Source organism: Trifolium pratense, linkage group LG5 (genome assembly GCF_020283565.1).
Source record: "Trifolium pratense cultivar HEN17-A07 linkage group LG5, ARS_RC_1.1, whole genome shotgun sequence".
Classification (NCBI taxonomy): Eukaryota; Viridiplantae; Streptophyta; class Magnoliopsida; order Fabales; family Fabaceae; genus Trifolium; species Trifolium pratense.
The window spans coordinates 44,870,590-44,892,405 of record NC_060063.1 but is presented as its reverse complement, the minus strand read 5'-3'; the positions used below and the strand labels follow the sequence as shown (position 1 = coordinate 44,892,405).

Below are 21,816 nucleotides of genomic sequence, written 5' to 3'. Positions count from 1 at the left end.
AATGGCACTCTGGATGACAAGTTTGCACTGACCAAACCAAGACTTATCCTAAGAGGTGAGGATATGCTGCAGAGAGCCAGTATCAACATGTATTCCAATGCTATATGCCGCAACCAACTCCAAATCTAAGTGGCAAAATGACACAAGCAAAAGAGATGCAAGGAAGATTCTAGACTAGCACCACAAGGATTACATTTGAAAACAATAGCACAACCTCTAGAACACATGTTTTCATCAGTAGGCAACTTGTTATGAAAGAGTCTCCAAACAGAATCAATCATTCCAGACAATTTAGTCTTTGAAAGACCTAAATAATAATTATATAGTAGAGCCGACCGTGACTATTTTGAGGTTTTGAATATTAAAAATGAGCCTCTAATAAAAAAATAAAAATTTAAAATGAATCATCCTCTATTTAAATTGTAAATAACAAAAAAAAGAAACATATCATAATAAATGATTAAATGATAAACCTTGTACATAGTCTACCAATAATATATTGATGTACATATAATATTTTACAAACATTGATGATATATAATTATTTTTATAGACCGCAAGTTATAGAACCTCAAAATTTTGAGACTCCAAAATCATGATAGAGTTGTCAAAACTCAAAATGAACAGGTCTAAGTATGAGAGAGAAAGTAGAGAGAGGGTGTGGGGAAAGGAAAAGGTGGTTAAGGAAGCAGGTCACGTCCAAGTGGTTTTGTCCATCGGTTGAACCAGGAAACAACATCTTTTTTCTTCACTAACTTCCCTGATGATATCAAGGCAGCTGATCTGTGGTCTCGTTTTGCTAGATTTGCAAGGGTGGGGGAAGTGTATATCTCCAATAAGGTGGATAAACAAGGCCGCTGTTTCGGGTTTGACAAGTTCAGAGAGGTTCATGACACTTCGGAGATGCTACGGAGAATCTCGGATATCTGGGTGGGTACGTTTCAATTGAGAGTTAATCTCTCAAAGTTTCGTAAAAATACACAGCCACCGCTAGATAAGGAGGCTCACCGCTCGGAGAGGATGAGGGAGCAGAACCATGCCAAGATGGACAGGTCATTCAAAAGTACTGTGATTGAGGAGGGTCTGAAGGTCGATAGGAGGGATGAAGTAACGCTAGAAGATTCTCAACTCAAGCCAGTGGTTGTATGGGAGGTGGAAGATGAGGTGGTGGCCAAGTTAGGTGGTGCATATGTTGGTTATCTAATTGATGACAAGGAAGCAAGTACCATTCAAAATCAGTTTTGGTTGAATGGTTTCCAAAGTTTCAAAATTTGCACTCTTGGTTATAGGAAGATCTTGGTATGGAGTTATAGGGTGGGTGAGGTGAAAGAGGTCATGAAGTCGGTGGGGTGGTGGTTCTCTCTGTTCGAAAAGATTGTTTCGTGGTCTCCCTCTTTGGTTTTAAATCAAAGGGTTACTTGGATCCGGTGTTACGGTGTCCCGTTACATGCGTGGGGATTTGATCTCTTTAGAGCCATAGCTTTCAAGTTTGGTAGATTCATTGATGTTGATATATGTTGGATATGCCTTGAAATCTCGGTAACAAGAAGTCAGAAAATCATGTTTTTGGGAGATTCTGACTGCTCACGCCCAGGCGTGGGAGCTGACGCCCAGACGTGCAGAACTGGGATCAATTCTGCCTTCTCACGCCCAGGCGTGGGAGCTCACGCCCAGGCGCAGCGCGTTTTGACAGAATGTGTTGTTTTGCTGTTTTTTTGGGAAAAATCTTTTCTTGGAGGGTATTCTGACTTTGATTTGTTTTATTTTAAAATAGATTTGTTACTAGTTTTTTGGCATATATTTTTCTATAAATAGGGATCACTTTATTCATAGAAACATTGAGAGAGAAACGGAGCAACAATGTAGGGTTTTCAATTAGGATTTGTCGCCGACACAAGGCTAGAGTTTTAGAGAGAAATAAGAGGGGTTGTCTCTTGGTATAACTCTAGGGTTGGGCAAAGGGGATTGATTACACCTTGGGAAACACTTATCAAATTGAGTCTCTTGGCCACGGGAAGAGATTCAGGATTTGGGTAGAATTAGTATTAATTCTTTTAACTCAATTGGGAATTTCTTTGTAAAGTTACTCATTGATATAGTGGAACGGAGGGGCTGCTCTCTCCCTCAGACTAGGTCATTATTGGACCGAACTGGGTAAACAAATATTGTGTTCTTTCTTCTCCTTTATCTTGTTTATCGGTTATTATTATTGCTTATTCCACTTAATTATTGGTTGTCGTTCTATTGCTCCACACATCAAGTTCTTTTATTGGTGTGATTTTAAGACGAATTCACAACAATATACAAACAAAGCATATGGAAAGATGTGATGCTGCTAGGATAAAGATTTTGAAAGACTGATGATCGACTCCTCCATGGTGGTGAAGGTGCTTAGGCAAAGGTTCGCGATCCGTGTCATAGAAGAGCTTAGAAGTTGGTCGGAAGGGAGTGGGGTGAGTATAAGGAGTTGTGGTAGAGAAGATGATGTTTCATCTAGGGCTTCTTCTCATGGCGGAGCTTCAGTGGTAGCCATGGTGGATGGCATTTCGGAATTGGGCAGTGATGCTGACGTTTCAGATAGCTGTCAGATTTTGCTGGATATTGAGAGGCGTCGGAGGAAAGTTGGTGATGGTGACGAAAGTTCGGGAAAAGAGATGAGTAACAAGGAAGAAGTGTCAGAAGATAGCCCTAATCTTTTGGGAAACTCTGGTAAGTTGGTGGATGAAAATGTCAACTGTGATGGGGACACATCATGTCCTAGGTTTGTAGAGTCAGCTGGACCAAAAACGATATTGAGAAATGTAATTGTGGGGTCACTCTCAGATCCTGCGAAGGGGACAAGAAATGAGGATGTTATTCCAATAGAAACGGGGGGTGTGATGGTTCAAATTGATGTGGGGTCTCTTGTTGTTGAAACTGGGCCGACCCATTGTGGTAGAGGGGGGCCTGCCTGCTCTTGTTGAAACTATTGTGTCTTTCCTTGTTTTGTTTGTTGCTATTTTCTTGTAAATAGTTTCTTTACCTCACTAAACACTCCTTGTATTTAGGTGTTGTGCTTATCAATAATTTTTTTTAAAAAAAAATTATAATATTCTTAATTTAGAAAAGAAAAATAAGCCCTAGCTCCCTTTACTTCCTCATCAAAAATCAACTCGCAAACAAAATCTTAAAAATTGTGTTGAGGAATTCTTAACCTTTTTTTTTTGAAAGCAAGAAGTGTTAACTTGTTATCACCAAAAGTTCAGATTTTTTACTTCAATTATCAAAAGTTTCTAAAACCACTAGGTACAAACTTAAATCCATAATTTATTCTTATAAACCAATAATCTGACATGAAGTAAAATATTACAAATTGTTTAAGGGATCCACTTTACATATTGTAAATACAACACTATATACAAATGCATAATTGCTTACATTATTGTCATATTATCAAGCAAGCAATCAAAACCACAACATAATTATACATAATTGAAATTCCCTATCACACAATTTATTTAAAACCACAACCACACTTTATTCTTCACAATCCAACAACACCCTTTTAGATAGAGATACTATTGGGAATCCCTCTAAAAGTTAGCCCCTCTTCACTTGAAGGATAAAGAAGGGTATAAGGCATAGTAACTGGCCCAACTCTGTTTCTCAATGACTCATTATTGTTCCTTATTATGAGTTGTCCCTCAATTTCAGCTAGTGTTTTTCCAAACTTCTTGAAGGCTGCTAAGGCATTTGTATCAGAAGTCCAATACTCAGCACTGTCTCTTTGTCCAAGGTAGTACTCATCTGAAGCATGTCTTGACAATATTTCTATGACTGAAAGATCAATGAGAGTTTGAAACTTTGGTGTAATTGTTCTCAAGTAAGCCTTTTGAGGATTGGTGGCTAGCTCATCATACTTTGGTGTAATTGTTCTTGTCACCATGACCCACTTTTACGACTTCTTTCCACCAAGATTGGAGTTCAGAGTCTTGCTGAATTTTGTCATCTGATACGAAGTATATCGAAACATAGTCGTGTACCCATGTCTTAATAGCGTCCCAAATGTCTAGTCCGTCAACAGCATAAGGGTAATCCTCTATCACTAGACGAAGACCGTGAGGGGAAGTTGAATTCTCTACTGCTATTCCTCTGAATAAACAAGAGTACAAATGTACAATAACCGATAAGGTTAATATCAAATTGGTCACTAATATTAGCGACTAATAATTTAGTGACATATCACAAATCAGTCTCTAAATCAGTCACAAACTTATTTAGCGACCAATTAGAAAGTTTGTCACTAAATCAGCGCTATTCGACTAAAATAATTCAGTCACTACATAGTCGCTAAATAGTCTCGCAAGAATTACCTTTTGATAAGATCAGCAGGCAGGGCTTGGTCTGTAAAAATCCAATCCTTATAAACTTTTGAAGATATCTCCATAGCATATCCTCCCCACAAGAATGTCTTTTCAATAATACCATTTGCATTGACTAAGGATGATCTAGCAAGTGCATTTATATTCATGGTATCACGATAATGAGGATATAATAGTTTATAAATAGGATGAAGCACACTAAGTTGTCTATTTGTTGCTATGACAAATGGTTCAACAACTGCATGAGTATTTAACATGTAATCCATGAAAAGTTATTCATAATCAACAACTACATGAAATTACATTTCACTAATAAAAAATAAATATATTAGTGACTGAAATTTAGAGCGGAAAACATAGAATTCTCTCTAATTCTGTCACAAAATTTTGTAACGACGAAATTAGAGAGGGATTTCATTTTCTCCGTCGCTCTTTTGTCACTAATTTTATTACTTCTATTATTTTTTTAAATCTTCTCAAGTAAGAAATGTGAAAGTTTTGACCTGTATCCCCCTTCTCTTTTTTTTTTGGGTACATATATCCCCCTTCTCTTTTTGTTTAAGCTTCTTTTTTATAGTGTTTGTTTGGTTGAACATTATAAATAATTTATATACCAATGGCTGACAAGTTGATGATAGCATGAGTCATTTACTATAACATAAGCCTTGGCAAGTAGCCAAATAGTACTTTCAACACCTTCAATTGCAGGCAAGTAGACATTACTAGTTACACCAAATTGATCTCCTTCAGGATGTGGAAGGCTTAGCTCAATGGCCAAAGGCTTTAAAGTTCCATCATTTTTCAAGAAAAGAATCGTTCTTGAAGCATAGGCCTTTGTGGAAGTTGAGTTTATTAGCCTTAGATATGGAATTATTGTGTCATGGTGTTCTAGCAAGAACAATGTCTTGTTTTGTATAGCCTGCTCAAAAATATAAAAATAAATAACTTGGTCAATTTTATTCTCATTGGAACCATACCACAAAGTATGTTGAATTTGGCTATAAATTTAAGAAACAAAAAAGTTGAATTTGGCTATAAATTTAAGAAACAAAAACAATGGAATTCACAACATATGAGACACTATTTATCTTTACCTCATCAACAGTGAGACCCTCTAAGTTAAGCTGTATGTGCTCTTTGGTTATTGTGCTAGTATGATCACCATAGACTGCACTATCAAGCTTACTTTTTGGAGGAAACTCCTGTAATTATTTTGGAAAATCATGAAAGGAACTATGTTAAACAATCAGGGAAACTTAAGTGTATAAATGTTGTTAAAGTCATATTAAAAAGTCTAACATCGGATATGAAATAGTATGAATATGAGTTAGAAGATAATCTCCACTTTACAAGTCGATTTTTTAAGGTTGAGTCCAATCCATATTTCTCATAGTTAAATAATTTTTCAGTTCCTATAATTATCTTAATTTATTAATTATTAACTAAAACTATAATCAATTTTCTATCCTATAAATTATAAAACTTCATAGTTTTAATCAATTTTCTGCCAAGCGGACTCTATAAAGTGGCATCGAAGAAAATGAAAGCGTCACCAACAAACTAAAGCTATTAGCGTCTGCTTTATAGATATGTGTATAGCTTCGGATTAGTGTCACCCGAGACAGGCGCTATATAGCGTCTCCTGGACGTAAATGTCTAGCTTTGGGCATTTAAGTGTCAGCCTCAACATAGACGCTAAACCGACGCTATGTAGTGTTTGCCTGTGGCTGACGCTCCAAGCAGTTTTGTTATAGTGAGCTATGTATATATTTTTATAAGGAAAATGCTAAACAGTGCCCCCGGGGCACTATTTAAGCATCTTAAATAGTAAGTTTTTGTTAAAATTTTATGGAAATGTGTGAAGTCAACGCCTCGAAAATTGAAATATTCCACTTTTTGAGTAAATTATTTCTTTAAATAGAATTCTTAAAGAGTGCCCCGGAGGCACTGTTTAGCAAGACCCTTTTTATAATTATTGTTAAACATTAATGAACATCTTAAGCTTACTTGCAGGCTGCGAATTAAACCAGGATTTACACCAGCAATAATCTCTCTTCCAAACTCTTCATCAGTCATCCACGCAGACTTGCTCACTACTCAAAAGATTAGTATAATAATGATTAGCGCATATATAAGTTCTTCATTAAAAAATTAAAATTATAAAATTTTACACAGAAGGTCGTATCATTTTAAAAAAATTGAATCTTCTTCGGCCCTCCATCTATCTTTACCAAATCTCAATCGTTAGATTAATCTAATAACCGATAATATTAATAGAATTAATATACCTTGAATTACTTTAGGTGTTGGAAACTTGAGGAATTGTTCACCATCAGTTCGGAAGATTTCTGATAACACAGGTAAAGGACTAATTTGGCTAAGTATATCTGTAGGCAGCTTAATTCCTCCTTCATACAGATCAAGCACATCATCAAAGCTATCAAATTCATTTGGTGTGAAGTTTCTGTCAAATACAGATTTTATCAATGGAATTACATCTTGGGATACAGATTTAAGTCCATAAACAAGAAAGTCTGAAGATTTCAAGTGGCCAAAAGCCTCATCTCTTGGAATATACACACTATTGCTTCTACTCTCTGTATTAGGATCTGTTGAGATAATTCAATAAAAAATATAAGCAACAATAAAATATTTTTTATTGTCATGAAATTATTCTTCAATTTTAAGTCATTCATTTTGGGACGTAGAGAATATTCAAAATGCGGACAATTTTTTTTATAGAAATGGTGTGATTTAAAAAAAGCTAGATAAGAATATAAGCACATATTCTAACCTGTTGTTGTTGGTTTTCTGCCTGTTCTTCCCCTACGAGGATAAGGATGACCGCTAGATCCTCCCAAAATTGGACGAGCATAACTTTGACCTTTATCGGGATCACCCAAATCATTGTAAACATCATCATCATAGACTCTGTTCCATTCTTTACGCTCTCCTATTCCATCTCCTCTTAAAGTCTTCAGTTCTTCTTGTCTATAGTAGACTAATGGAGCTGGTGTGTCATTTGAAAGGTATGTCTACATTTATATTTAATCAATGATGTCAAGTTTTGAGTAATAATTTAAGGGTGGTGAGTGTCACCCAATTAATCAATTAAATGAGTGTAAAAAATGATGTATATATATATATATCACTCAAACAAATTTGAAAAGAGATGAGTGACTTTAACTTTTTTTTTTTTTGTCAAGTAGTGTAATGGCTAGAAATTTTACTTTAAATGTGAATAAGTGGAATGTTCGGGGTTTGTGTATATATAATATGATATCCATACCAACTAAGTTAAACTCATAGGGATATTTTGACTTTTATTCTATCATATAAAATATGAATTTTTTTTCAATAATAAATTAAAAAATATATTAAATTTCAATACTATTTGATGGATAGATTGGTCTTACATTGTTGGAGAAGAAAATACGATCAGTTTGGTAGTTTTGTGCATTGTAAATCCAGGAGTTGCAAACAAAGTGAATGGTTCCAATGTTTGGGATATCATCAAGAGTCAAGCTCACAAGTAAGAACTCAGTTGACATAAAGTTCTTAATTTTGAATGCTCCAGGAATTCCAAAGTTGCTATCATATTCAAATTCAATGCTGAAGGCAGTTTGTTTGTCTCCCAATGTTGGCAAATTGTTAATTGCCTCTTTCAAATAAGCTTCTTTACCAAGTTTCCCTTGCCCAATTACTACAAATTAAATAAATATTTGATGCATACAATTTCAAGTTACTAAAGCATAATTTTCTTATGAACCAATTTATAGTAATTTGATTTTATGGGTGAACAATTTGCAGTAATTTTAGTTAGTCATTAGTCAAGAATTACTGATAAAGGGAGCATGTTCCCTATAAAATTTTTCACAACTTTTGAATCCTGCTTCTAAGTCAACTCATGGTACTCTTCACATTTTTAAACGATTTTTTGTATTTATGCTTATAATATTATAAAAATCTCTTGCAGAAAAAATTAGAATTTTTTAACAAGAGATAAAAATATTTAATCTTTTGCGAGAACATTTTCTAACGTACTAATTAAATGTGACTGCAAAAAATAATTCAAAATTTTAAAGGTTACATATGAGTTGATTTTAAGAGCAGTAATAAAAAATCATGACCGAAAATAATTGAGGGATTAAAAGTTAATGAAATATTTTATAGGAACCTAAAAAATAAAATTTGAGATAGTTATATGGATTTTTTTTTATATTGATAAAAACATTTATTTAACCTATATATAATATGTTGGAACATGATGAGAATTGGAGGAAACTTGATATTGAAGTAAACACATAGTGTTAGAACCATGTATAGTGTGAATTGCAAAAAAGACTTTTTAAGTCTCACATTGCTAAGATCACACTTCTTGGTAGTGTTTATATACCACAAAGTGGCAACTAAGGGTGTGCCCTTGGGGTACCTACTTTTGTAAGAAAGGGAGACTGCACCCAATATCGAATATCACACGCGCGCGCCGCCGCCGTCCGGCTCGATTCGGGCCGGGCTTGGGCTTGGGTGATATATTAATTTTTTAATGCTAAGAAAAAGAAAATTTTGAATTAAATTTTCTTTACGCGTGTCCCCTTAATTCACACATTTTAAATGTGCTTTAGACCAAGTCTGAAATAGATGTACATCTGTTAACGGTCAAATTACGTGGCCCTATTCTTTTGCCCACGTTTCATTTTTGACTGGGCAATTTCAGCTCCACGATTTCCTCTGATTCCAGCTCCCTACTTGCCTATAAATCCTGCTTCATTCTTCAGTTTTAAAAATCAATTTCTTTTTCTCTACATTCTGAGAAACTGCTTTTCCTTCTCTCTATTTCTCTTCTTCGCAAATTACTTTTGTTGTTTCAATATCGAACGGTTGTTGTCGTAGAATTGATATTTGCATATCAATTATTGGTGTATTTCTGGCCGATACTACAGTGCAGTAGTTCATCGGTATTTAATTGAAAACGGCTGTTTTATCCTGGGGACTTCGCGGTTGATATACTACAGTGCACTTTTCGAGTAGTTCTGCGAAACGTCTTAAAGAAAGCGACCTAGTACGCGACTCAGCCAATCATTTGTTTCGTTGCCATTTTTGAAAAATTCGTTTTCTGTTTTTTAGAAAGTCTGGAAACCGGTTTTTAACATAATATAGTGAAATATATGAATTTTTCTTAAAGAAGAAAACCATTTGTAGTTAAATCAAATCAACCAAAGCTGAAAAGATAATTAGAATATGTGATCTCATGTTGGGATTCAACATGAGAAAGTTATATTGAAGACCTAACCATGAAATTTACTATACTCAAATTTTTTGAGTTGTATCCTTGTAGGATCCAACAAATTTTTTGATACGTTGAACATGAGTTGAGATCCTCTCCATTTCTTATGTTTTCCATTTCTTCCATTACCAAAATTTTTAAATATTTTGGGGTGTATAAATGACATTTGAACCCACTTGATGTCACATTTTTGCATTTATATTCCCAAAACAATATAATAATGGAGGAAATGGAAATAATTGGAAATGGAGAGGATCCTTCATGTTAAATTTCAACATAAGAGAATCTGTTGTAAGAAAAAGAGAGAATGTAAATCCACTAAAAAAAAAAACTTACATCCAGCTTTAGTAGCACTAATTAACTGGAGAGAAATGGATCCACCCAAGAAGGAAGTAAGAGTGTCAAATATCGATGTAAACCCGTCCAAGGCTCCATCAATAATCTTCTCAGGATCAGTTAAGCTGTTTATATCCAAAACATTCTTTTGCATAAGCACCAATGTGCCTTTGATTTTATCATTCCCAAATATAAAGGACATTTTTGCTACACAATTGTTAAAATGGATAGGAAGCTTGTGAGAAAGCCAAACAAACTTAGTGGGTATTTATAGGCCAACAAATAGTTTTTATTTTTTATTTTTTCATTTAAGTCCGAACGTTTAACAATATTTAATCTCCGTTGAATAAAAATTTGTGGGACATAAAGGGTTTGATTCTCCTCTCCCGATAAAATTTTCTCCATACGCAAAATTTAGAATCGACCTTTGACAGGTTGACCTAAGAGCTAAGTGACCCAAGCAAGGGCTTTATGCCCTAAAATTTTGGGTTAGAAGAATGACTAAAAATCAGAATTTCTTTTACTACTCTATCCATTTTCTCGCGCTCCCTACAAATTTATCAAAATATCCTCGTCTGCTACTTAAGTAGTGGATACCCCCAAAGACACCCTACCAATTTTTTTTTCCATAACGTCTGCTACTTAAGAGTAGCAGACTTAAGGGTAGCAGACATTTTAAAAATGAGAATGTTTTTGACAATTTTTGTAAATGTCGTCCGCTACTTAAGTAGAGAAGGGTAAAAATGAAAACGCGTAGGGCGCGCAAGAAGTAGCTAAGGTGACAAAATCTAAAAAAATAAAAATTCATTTTGGCTATAAATATAATAAGACATTTAAATTTTATGTATTTCTTTATGTAATTTTTTGTTTATAAGACTTCACAATAGAACTTGCTTTAAGTCTCTAGCTATGTTGGGTCGGCCTTGACCTCTAACCAAGCGATATGGATAATGTCTTTCAAGATACTTGTGAGACATAGAAGGTAGGTTCTATTTCCAACACAATTTTTTTCATACAAACCTTTAACCACTTCTTTAAGAAAGAATCTCTACTACTTAAAACAATTTATTGTTGGTAATAAGTAGTGTTTTTTTAGTAAAATTAAAAAGAGTTTTGAATTGGATATTTTAATTTCCCTGGTACTCACAGCAAGTAATACCATGTGAAAAATGTGAATGTGGTGAACGAGAAACAATCTATATCAAACAAGGAAGAGATAACATTATTTAATGAGAAATGCTAAATAATGTCTCTGGAATAGTGACTAAGGGTTTCACTAATAAGTATTTCTAGGACATTCTTTAATCTTAAAATTAGTGAATTCAAACTTTTGAAATATTAAAAAGAATTTTTTTATTTAAAACTTTTATTTTTATTTTTATTTTTACTTTTTTAACTATTATTCCGAACTATAATACTACCTCCGTCTCTAATTATAAGACCTTGGTTGACAAAAATGTATTATTCATTTACCTTGTTTGGACCGTATTTTTTTTAATAATATATAAATGTAATATATAAGATCTTGTAAAATTTGTTTTGATAAATATTTTTAAAATATTAACTTTTTATAATTTTTACTAATATACAATTAAAGATATTAGTGATCAAAATTATGCATTGACATACATGTAGTGATCAAACATGATTTTATAATTAGGGACGGAGGTAGGATATGATCCTTAGTTAATCACTAGTTCACTACCACATTTTTATTAAGGGTCTTGTTAACATGTGCCCTTAAGGCACATGTTAAGATATACCAAAATAGAAATTCAACATTTAATGATACAAGAAATTTAATGCTTCAAAAGTTAAAATGCACAAATTAGCATTTAATAATTTCTATTTTTGCTTCCTTAACATGTGCCTTAAGGGCACAAGTTAACATTCTCCTTTTATTAATTTAGTGCATTATTCATAAGATTATTATTATTATTATTTTTATTATTGTTATAAACTTGCGTGCGGACAAACACATGTGGTCGTCAGGCAAGTTTTTTGAAAATGCGATAAAGGGGACACTTCAGGTGAGAGGAGTGTCTTAATGTGAGAGATGAGAGGATATAATGTCAACTGTTGGATCAAAATACACGGTCAAGATTAGATTACAGTTAAAAAGGTACGGCACACATGATCTCTTTTTATTCCGTTCTTTCGTAGTTCCCTTTTCTCTTCCAATTACTAGGTCTAAAACTGCATCCACCTCAAATCTAAAATCATCAGAAAATTCAATTCCAACAATCTCAGCCCAGCCTCGGCCTGTATACATGCTTTTCCAAATTTAAAAATTGAAAACCTTGAAATAACCAACTAGAATTTGATTGTTACATCTAAAACCTTCAATTCCATGGTATTTGCGCATGTCATTTCATTGAATCATCTCAATACCTCTTTCCTAAAATTAATTGGAAATAATCACTGATTAAACAAATTTGCATCACAACTACCAGTACCACCAATGCACCAATGAAAAAAACCATATGAAGGTGGAATCAGAGAACTGAGAAAAATCTGCAGTATGTGCAGAAAACGAAGGGTAGCGCAGTGTTGTTGTTTTAACCACAAGAGATCATGTGTGCCGTGCCTTTTTAACTTTACTCTGATCTTGACCGTGTATTTTGATCCAACAGTTGGCATTATATCCTCTCATCTCTCACATTAAGACACTCCTCTCACTTGAAGTGTCCCCATGCGATAAAATCTAATTGAAAGTCAATATGACCTATTCTCCACCTAAATATTAGAAAATGCGGATTAGGATTTGGTGCAGTTTAAGAACAAAGTAGCGGACAATAATTGTTTTTATTGATTGATTTTACATCAAACGGTTTACAATACATATTTATCATAGTAGTTTGGACCGTTTATTAAAATCGGACGGTTGATACCGTAAATTGTATTAACACAATTATAGCAGGCGATCTGTTTCGAGGATTCGAGGAAATGCTTGTATGTGCGAAACGTGGTTCACACATTGATTTATTTATGTTTTATTATAAACGCAATTGGATCATTAAAAAATAAAGGCCGGTCTTGCTAACATGTATCCTAAAATTACATATTAAGGATCTTAAAAATATTATTTGTGTAATGAAAAGAATAACATATTAACTGAGAAATTCTTAGGTGAGTACTCACCTAAGCATTAATGGTTAGGCACAACCAATAATAATTTTACAACTCATTAATATATTAAATAATTATAAGTAAATAATAGAGTATTAATAAAATCAAATATGGACCAAATCTGGAAAATAAGGAAAAAATATATTTAGATCATTGCCAAAAGGGATGAGTATAGCACTGTTTGGTGGTTTCTTTGTATCAGAATTTTTTTTATGTGAATTTAGCACTCTTTGTACCTATTCCACTCTTCAATAAAAAAAATAATTGTTTTGTGTTCCGCTCATATATGGCGCATTTATTTTGTAGTTTCATTTTTCATGGTATTTATTCGTCTTGTGCAGAAACCGATTATTAATAATACTAATATATTTGCTGTTAAAATAAATATTGTTTTTCCAAAAAAAAACATTGTATTTTCTTCTGTATATTTTCTTCTGTATATGTAATCTTTTTTACTGGAATCCATATTGTTTTCTTCTTCTTTTTTATGTTTATAAACCGTACATATATTTTTTAATTATAGAATTATATATCTATTTTCTTTCATGCCATTTAAAATACATTTATATTATTTGTAGGAAAAATATGGAAAATGATGGCTCTAAAGAAATTTTTCTTGGTCAAGTTGTGAATAATAAGGATGATGCATACAACTTGTATCAAGAAAGAACATGCATTCAAAATGAGTTTTAGACTTTTAGCGTAGGCACTTAATTCAATTTCTTTGTGTTACCCACAACTAACACATACAAATTGAGATGAATATATGGTACTAAAAATCTGGGGCAAAAACAAGTTACTCATAATATGGTGCAAAAACAAATAATCTGGCACATGAGTTTCATTATTTCCCTATTTTCCAAGATTTGGTTAAGATTTGTTTTTATTAATACTCTATTATTTATTTATAATTATTTAATATATTAATGAGTTGTAAAATTATTATTGGTTGTGCCTAACCATTAATGCTTAGGTGAGTACTCACCTAAGAATTTCTCCATATTAACATTTAAAAAGTTTAATATACGACTTATAAGAATAATATTTCTATATTAAATTTCTTATATGCACCCTTAAAATACTTCATCCGGCCTTATTTATAAGTAAAAGTCAACAAAAAAATTTGGCCTTAAATATAAGTAAAAGTTACCAAAAACAACTATATTTAATATTATTCTTTCAAAAGTACCCTAATTAATTGTTCTACTTTTAACATGATTTTAAAATTTCAATGTAAATTTAATGTATTGTAAATGATAGTTTAGTAAAAATACAACTTTCTTAATATGCCTAAAATAAGATAAATTTGCTTATGGCCGGAAAAAGTATATGTCAGCATTTGTCAAAAATAAAATAAACGCAATTGGTTTTTTTTTATTACAAACAATTGGTTATTTTATTAACAATTGCATTAATGACTAAGCTGATGGTTGAGTTAAAAATTGTAGTCGTATAGTATAACTTTAGTAAGTACAATACAACATTTAATAAACGTGGGATCACGTTCTTCTTTAGACGTCACTACTTTTTAGGATTCACGCATCCGTTTGATTAAAATTCACGGTTTAAATTTAAACTCAGTATTTTAAAATATAAAATACTTTCCCATCCCATTGTATAAGAGCTATTTTGATTAAATGATATTATTTATTTATCTTGTTTTGATCATATTTTTTTAATAACATATAGATATAAATATTATCATATAAGATTTTGTTTGATTTGGTTAAAGCAAGATCTATCAGTATTTTCAAAATATCAAGTTTTTATAATTTTTACTGATAGAGAATTAAATATATTAGTGATCAAAATTGTGCATTGACATACATGCATTAGTCAAACCAGCTCTTATATTTTGGGAGCGCAGGAGTGGTATGACTATCAATGAGAAAATGAATAGATAGAATATAAGAGAGAGAAAGTGGACCCGGATTTCGTGAAGTCAAATTTTCCATGCAGTCGGTCACTTTATAGTCGTCTGATCAAGATCGACCGATTATGATTTAAAAACTTTTTTTTACCTATTTATTTAAACCGTTCGATCGTGATCAAACGACTATAAAGTGACTGGACAGAAAATTCGAATGCACCTAATCCAATTCTAGAGAAGGTGATTTGGATTTCGATCAAAATAAAAATTGAAAATCGAGACTACCTTATGATCACTGTCCATTTAAAGTTTGAAATTGCTATTTGTACAACTTATTAATTTTTTTAAACTAGATGACTAACTCACCTGATTTAAGATAAGGGTTAAAGAAGTTAAGGTGTGAAAGGATTCGGATTCAAGTCTCGGTGAAAGAAAAAAAATACTACGGAGTAATTATTATCTTTGTTTTTTTTTTGAAGAAGCTAAATTAGCTCACCCAAATTAGAATCAAACCCGAGACTTTAAGGAGAGCAGACACTCAGGGCTAAAACCAATACCATCAGACCAAGTGGGTTTTTGGGTTTTTTTTTTATTTATTTAAAAAAATTAACTTTTGTGATGATAAGGAATGATACAATTTACAAAGGGATATGCCAATCATATGATTCACATATAATCTGTGATACAAAATCATAGAAAAATTAAATTATCGTGTTTAAATTAAATCCCAAAATCAACCATCAACTAGTCAACTAGTAGTCTAAAGAAAAAAAAATGTTTAAAAACTTTGATTGCCCCTTCATCACTTTAATTTTTTCTTGAGCAAGTGCACCACACTTGCTAGAGTAGGTCTATTAGCTCGCGCCACATGTCTCATTCAGTTTCTCACTTTCGCACTCTCCCACTTTCCCACACACCCAATTTCTCACTTTTCTTTCATTCAACCGGTTGAATTATTTCACATCCTCTCTCCTCCAACTAATTCAACCCCAAAATTAAACCGACGCAACATTTCAACTCCTCTTTTGGGGTTTAAACCCAACCATTGCAAGTAGTCTTAGTGTTAGTGTCAAGCCAAGTCAATCTATAACTTTATCACCATCCGACATTAAATATTTCTATCATATTCCAGATCCTCATGCACACAAATCCTAAAATTGACCAATGCTTCATGAATGAAATCATTACAACAGATACAATATATAGTTCTTACATTTAATATAAAGTAAAACATTATAAAAACCAGACAAACATACATAATAACATGACAATAGATAGAGGGATGAGGGAATTGATTTCCTTCTCATCTGTTATTCATAACAAAAACACAACAAGCCTAACAATCTTTAGATGGAGATACTATTAGGAATGCCTCTGCAAGTCAATCCTTCCTTACTAGAAGGATAAAGCAAAGTATATGGCATATTCACGGGTCCATGTCGATTCCTTAGTGTCTCATCATTGTTCCTTTGAGCAAGTTTTAGCTCAATTTCAGCCAATTTCGAAGCGAACCTCTTGTAAGCAACTATTGGTTGTGTATCCGAAGTCCAAAGATCGCCTTCGATTCTTTGTCCAAGGTATTGTTCATCAGAAGCATGTCTTGACAAGATTTCTATGACGGTCAAGTCAACAAGCGTATCATTCTTTGGTGTGATTGTCCTCAAAAACACCTTCTGGTAGTTCTTAGCAAGTTCATCATACTCAGGAGATCCTTTCTTAGGCATTAATCTTCTAGTTTTAGTTGGTCGATTAAGGATTAATCCTCCATACGGATATTGTCCAAAATTGACCGCTGCATGAAGTGCCGAAGCAATCCATATGAGGGTGGTGCAAGCTTCAATCAAATCCGTACGATTTTGCATCTTATACCACCATGTAGCATTCTTCAAGTCACCGTGACCCACCTCTACAAGATCTTTCCAGAATTCTCGGAGTTCAGAATCTTGTACAATATCTGCATCTGACTTGTAGTAGAAATTCACATATTCATCAACCCATGTCTTAATAGCAGCCCATATCTCTAGTCCATCAGCAGCATAAGGGTAGTCCTCTATCAGAAGGCGAAGGCCGTGTGGGGCAGTTGGATCCTCTACAGCCACTCCTCTAGATAACAAGAAAAGAAGATATTGTTAACATTTTGAGATAATAAAATATTTGATTGCGGTAAAATATAGTTGATGCTCGCGGCATCAACAATTAGATCGTGGTTACAATATGTTTAACTATGAATATATGTCGAGGATCTAATGTGATGTAAAATTACCTTTTGAGTAGATCTTTTGGCAGACCTTGATCTGGGAAAACCCAATCCTTATACACAACAGCAGACAATTCTAAAGAATATCTTCCTAACAAGAATGTCGATTCAATAACACCATTTGCATTTACCAAGACATTCCTTGCAAGTGCGTTAATGTTCATTGTGTCGCGATAGTGTGGAAGTAGAAGTTTATGAATAGGATGAACCACACTAAGATGCCTATTTGTTGCTATGATGAATGGCTCAACCACAGCATGAGTATTCAACCTGTCACACGAATGTAAATATTAATGAATAACTCATAAATATATAAAGTATGTTTGAAATTCTATGAAGCACGGAGATAGACACGGACATCAGATATGACATAGACACTGACACATCGACACTAATAGTAATTTAAGAACATGACACAGTGTATTGTAATCATTAGTATCAGTGTTAGTGTTGAACATCGACGCGTGTCCGACATCGCGACATTGCTAATCTGAGGAGAGGAGTGTTCATGCTTCATAGTTCTAAGTCTCTATAATATTGTCAATATAGTCTGTACCAATGACTGATGAGTTGGTGATGGCATGAGTCATTTACAACAACATAAGCCTTGGCAAGTAACCAAATTGAAGCTTCAACACCTTCACTTGCAGGCAAATAAACATCACTAACAGGACCAAAGCTATCAGCTTGTGGATGTGGGCTACTTAGCTCAATGGCCAATGGCTTCAAAGTTCCATCAGTTTGTAAGAATAGGATGGTTCTAGTAGCATATGTTTTTGTATCAGCTGCATTTATTTTTCTCAAGTATGGATAAAATGTATCATGGTGATCAAGTATATACAGTCTGTTGGTTTGGATAGCCTACAAGAAAATATACAATTTAGTCATTGAAAAAATGAACCAATTTTGCAAAATAATACTACCTGATCCGGTCATTTTTATAAGAAATAATTGACTTTTTAGGTTCATTGAATAACTGATGTATCTGATGTATATTATAATTAAAAAGCATGTTCTTTCTTATAAAAAGGACCGGAGAGAGTAATAACAAAATTATTTATTTTGAGTATTGATGTTAAATGTGTAATTACTTGTTCAACTGTGACTCCACTCATGTTTGGTTCTAACTGTTCTTTGGTTACTGTGCTGGTATGATCACCAAACAGTTGTCTATCTAGTTTGCTCTTTGGTGGAAACTCCTACATCATATGAATAATGAGATTAACAATTGAGGCATGAAAAATAAACACAAGATTCTTAGCTTAATTTTTGTGATTGCATAAGAATTGATAAATTATCAAATTTACCTGAAGTCTTTTGATGATGTGTGGATTAACACCAGCAATCATCTCTCTTGTAAATTCTTCATCAGTCATCCATGCAGACTTATTCACTGCTCATAAATAAGAGTAATGTAAGAGATTTTTTAGACTTCTTTTCAATTTTTGTGTGTGCGCGCGGGCAGTTAGTTAGGACTGCAAAAAAAGTTTTTTTGGATACCTTGAACCACTTTAGGCAATGGAAACTTTAAGGCTGATTCACCGTCATTTCGGAGGAGTTCCTTGAAAAATGGTATTGGGCTGAATTTGCTAAGTGTATTAGTTGGCAATTTAATTCCACCCTCATAGAACGTACGCACATCGTCAAAGGAGTTAAATTCTGGTTGATTGAATTGTAATGTAATTGCAGATGTTAATGCAGGTATGACATTTTGAGATACTGATTTAAGTATGTAAACAAGAAAATCCGAAGATTTCAAGTGACCAAATGATTCATCTCTTGGAAGGTAAATAAATTCACTTCGTTTCTCACTTTTTGGATCTGTTCACATACAAAACAGCAAAATATGTATTAGCAAAGGATCATTTGGATCAATATAAAGACACATCAGGCAAGTTTACAACCTTTCTTAGATGGTTTCCTGCCGGTTCTCCCCCTTCGAGGGTAAGGCAAGGTTTTGGATCCTCCAATAACAGGACGAGCCAAGCTAGCTTTACAGTCAGGATCACCAACATCATTGTAAACATCGTAGTCATAAATTCTTTCCCATTCTAGACGTTCACCTGTTCCATCTCCTCGTAAAATCTTTAATTCTTCTTGTCTGTAGTAGACTAATGGAGGTGGCATTTCACTTGGAAGATACGTCTATTTACATTTATTTAATGGTGTCAAATTTCGGGAAATATAATTAATAATTCTCTCCATGAAAAAATATAAGCAAAATTAATCTTTTTATGCATGCTCATGGTAAAAATAATTTTGCAATGAACCAAGCAAAATGAATTTAACATGACATATAAATATGATATTTTTCATAATTAATTACCTTGTTGGCGAAGAAGATGCGTGCAGTTGTGTACTTTTTAGCATTGTAAATCCATGAGTTGCAAACAAAGTTTATGTCTCCTTGATTAGGAATATCTTCAAGGGTTAGACTTACAAGAAAGAATTCTCCTTGCATGAAATTTTCAATATAAAATGCTCCTGGAATTCCCATCTCACTATCCCATTCAAAATGAACATCATATGTATTTTGTCCTGTTCCCAAAATTGGTGCTGAGGTAACAAAACCTTCAAAAAAGGTTCTTTTTCCCACTTTCCCCTTTCCACTTTCTACAAATGTGTAACAAATTTGATTTTCAATATCAGCAACGATATATTACAAAAAAAAAAAAAACAGTAAAAAATTCAGTAATATAATTCTCAACTATATAGCACGGACACTTTTGACATGTGTTGGCGTCGGACATATTTGTCATTTTTTCAAATTAATGTTGGTATTGATGTGTGTTAAAGATATAGTTAATTAGTAATTAAGAGGATTAGTTAGTAATTTGTTTATGTAATCTTTTACTCTCAGTTTTCTCCTTAGTAATATTTTTTCTTCATTAATAGTTGCAAATCTACCAAATAAAAAATCTAGAAAAAAGAAATACTGCTCAACTATGTTGGTACCACTAACAAGTGTAATCTTTTACTTTCACTTGTCTCATTAGTATTTTTTTTTCATCAATATTATACATTTTAGCAATTGCACACAAATGATAAGTATTAAAAAAAAAACTCATGCTAAGCAGTGCCCCGGATACTTGTTAAACATACCTAAAAATAAAATAAAAAATAAAATAAATATTGAAAATATAACTTTTTATACTTTTAAGGCATTGAATACACGTATTTCGAAATAGAATTTCTATTTTTAAATGCTTAACCAGTGCCCTTCAAAAAAAAAAACTTCCGTTTTTTAGATTCCTGTAATTTTCGCATGAATTTTAGATTCTTCACATGAATTTTGGTTGGTCCCCATATTTTGCTTATTTTTCATATTTTTTTCTAATAATATTTGTCTGTTGTCTATTAGCTAATTAAGTTAGTGGTACTAGTTGAGCAGTCTTTCTTTTTCTAGATTTTTTATTTGGTAGATTTGTAGATCTTGGATTAAAAAAAAATCTTGCTCATGAGTGAAACATTTAGTATTCTTTAAGCATTTCATTTAAAGAAATAATTTATTCAAAAAGTGAAACATTTTAATTTTCAATATATTGACTTCACACGTTTTCATAAAAATTTCACCAAAACTTACAGTTTAAAATGCTTAAAGAGTGTCCCGGGAGAACACTATTTAAAATTTTCCTAAAAAAATTGATCAGCAGTTAAATTTATGAAGATGAGCAGTAATGACCAAGCATAATTAGAAGTATTTGAAAATTAAGAAGATATTACCATCAGCAGTGGTAGCACTAATCAACCTTAGAGCAACTGAACAACCTAAGCCTGCAGTGGCGGTGTCAAGTATATTGCCAGCAACACAATTAGCAATTTTGACTCCACCTTTGATTACACCAGCTGCACTTTTAGCAGTAGTGAGGGCATTAATGTCCAAAACATTCTTATGCATCAACACCACTCTCCCCTTCACCTTTTGGCCTCTCTTACTTAGACCTTTCAATGTTGCAAACATCTTTGCAGCTTCTCCAACAAAACTTTGTTTCTGGCAAATGAGAGAAAATTAGTGGCTTGCAAGTTATAAAAACCTAGTGAGCACAAGAGTGGTTGTGGACCCACAGATTTTCAACTTTTATCTTGCTTATGTAATTTTGTTTACATTCTAACTCATTATATATAGGAGGAAATGGGGATACATCCAACGTATCAAGTCAATGGCCAAAGTCAAGATGAATAATGTAATTAAAATCGGACCGGTCGATTCAATCGGTCTGTTTGGGAGTTAGATATTGTGATATATGTGAGGTAAATTAAGTCTCACATTGTTTACAAAATGAAAGTTGAGCATTTTATTATTAAGATGACTCATAAACTTAATACTTTAAGCTCAATGTGGATATATCTCCGACTGCCCCTGATCATCCTGACATATATATGGTTCCATAGAATCTTTTAAGATGGGTCTCCGCAAGTATAGTTCATATGGTAGGGACATCACATTATATATGCAGTAGGTTAATATTTGAACTCAAGATTTTCCACTTATTCATCCTCAAAAGTTTAACTTCAATCCGGTCAATAATCAATATACTACTTGACAAAAAAAAAAAATTCAGGGTGGATTTAATAA

The 21,816-nt window shown here is 33.0% G+C and overlaps 1 protein-coding gene and 1 pseudogene across 1 annotated transcript; both read right to left on the bottom strand.

Annotated features, from left to right (window-relative positions):
* Positions 1–3,310: 3,310 nt before the first annotated feature.
* Positions 3,311–10,203, bottom strand: LOC123885390 (annotated as a pseudogene).
* A 5,919-nt stretch (positions 10,204–16,122) lies between these two features.
* Positions 16,123–21,445, bottom strand: LOC123885387 (linoleate 9S-lipoxygenase-like). Its single transcript, XM_045934664.1, has 9 exons — positions 20,964–21,445; positions 19,567–19,853; positions 19,145–19,385; positions 18,741–19,061; positions 18,548–18,633; positions 18,332–18,439; positions 17,797–18,101; positions 17,247–17,510; positions 16,123–17,086 (listed from the first exon to the last, which is right to left on the bottom strand). The coding sequence occupies exons 1-9, from the start codon at positions 21,199–21,201 to the stop codon at positions 16,330–16,332; spliced, it is 2,607 nt and encodes an 868-aa protein (XP_045790620.1). The 5' UTR covers positions 21,202–21,445; the 3' UTR covers positions 16,123–16,329.
* Between the last annotated feature and the right edge of the window lie 371 nt (positions 21,446–21,816).

Bases quoted from the DNA above. Each gene is read 5' to 3' on its own strand.
- LOC123885387 (XM_045934664.1), bottom strand. From the start codon at position 21,201: ATGTTTGCAACATTGAAAGGTCTAAGTAAGAGAGGCCAAAAGGTGAAG. The intron at 18,102-18,331 runs GTAATTACACAT...ATTTTCTTGTAG, and splicing joins GTGGAGTCACAGTTGAACAA to GCTATCCAAACCAACAGACT. The intron at 17,511-17,796 runs GTACAGACTATA...TTCGTGTGACAG, and splicing joins CACCAACTCATCAGTCATTG to GTTGAATACTCATGCTGTGG.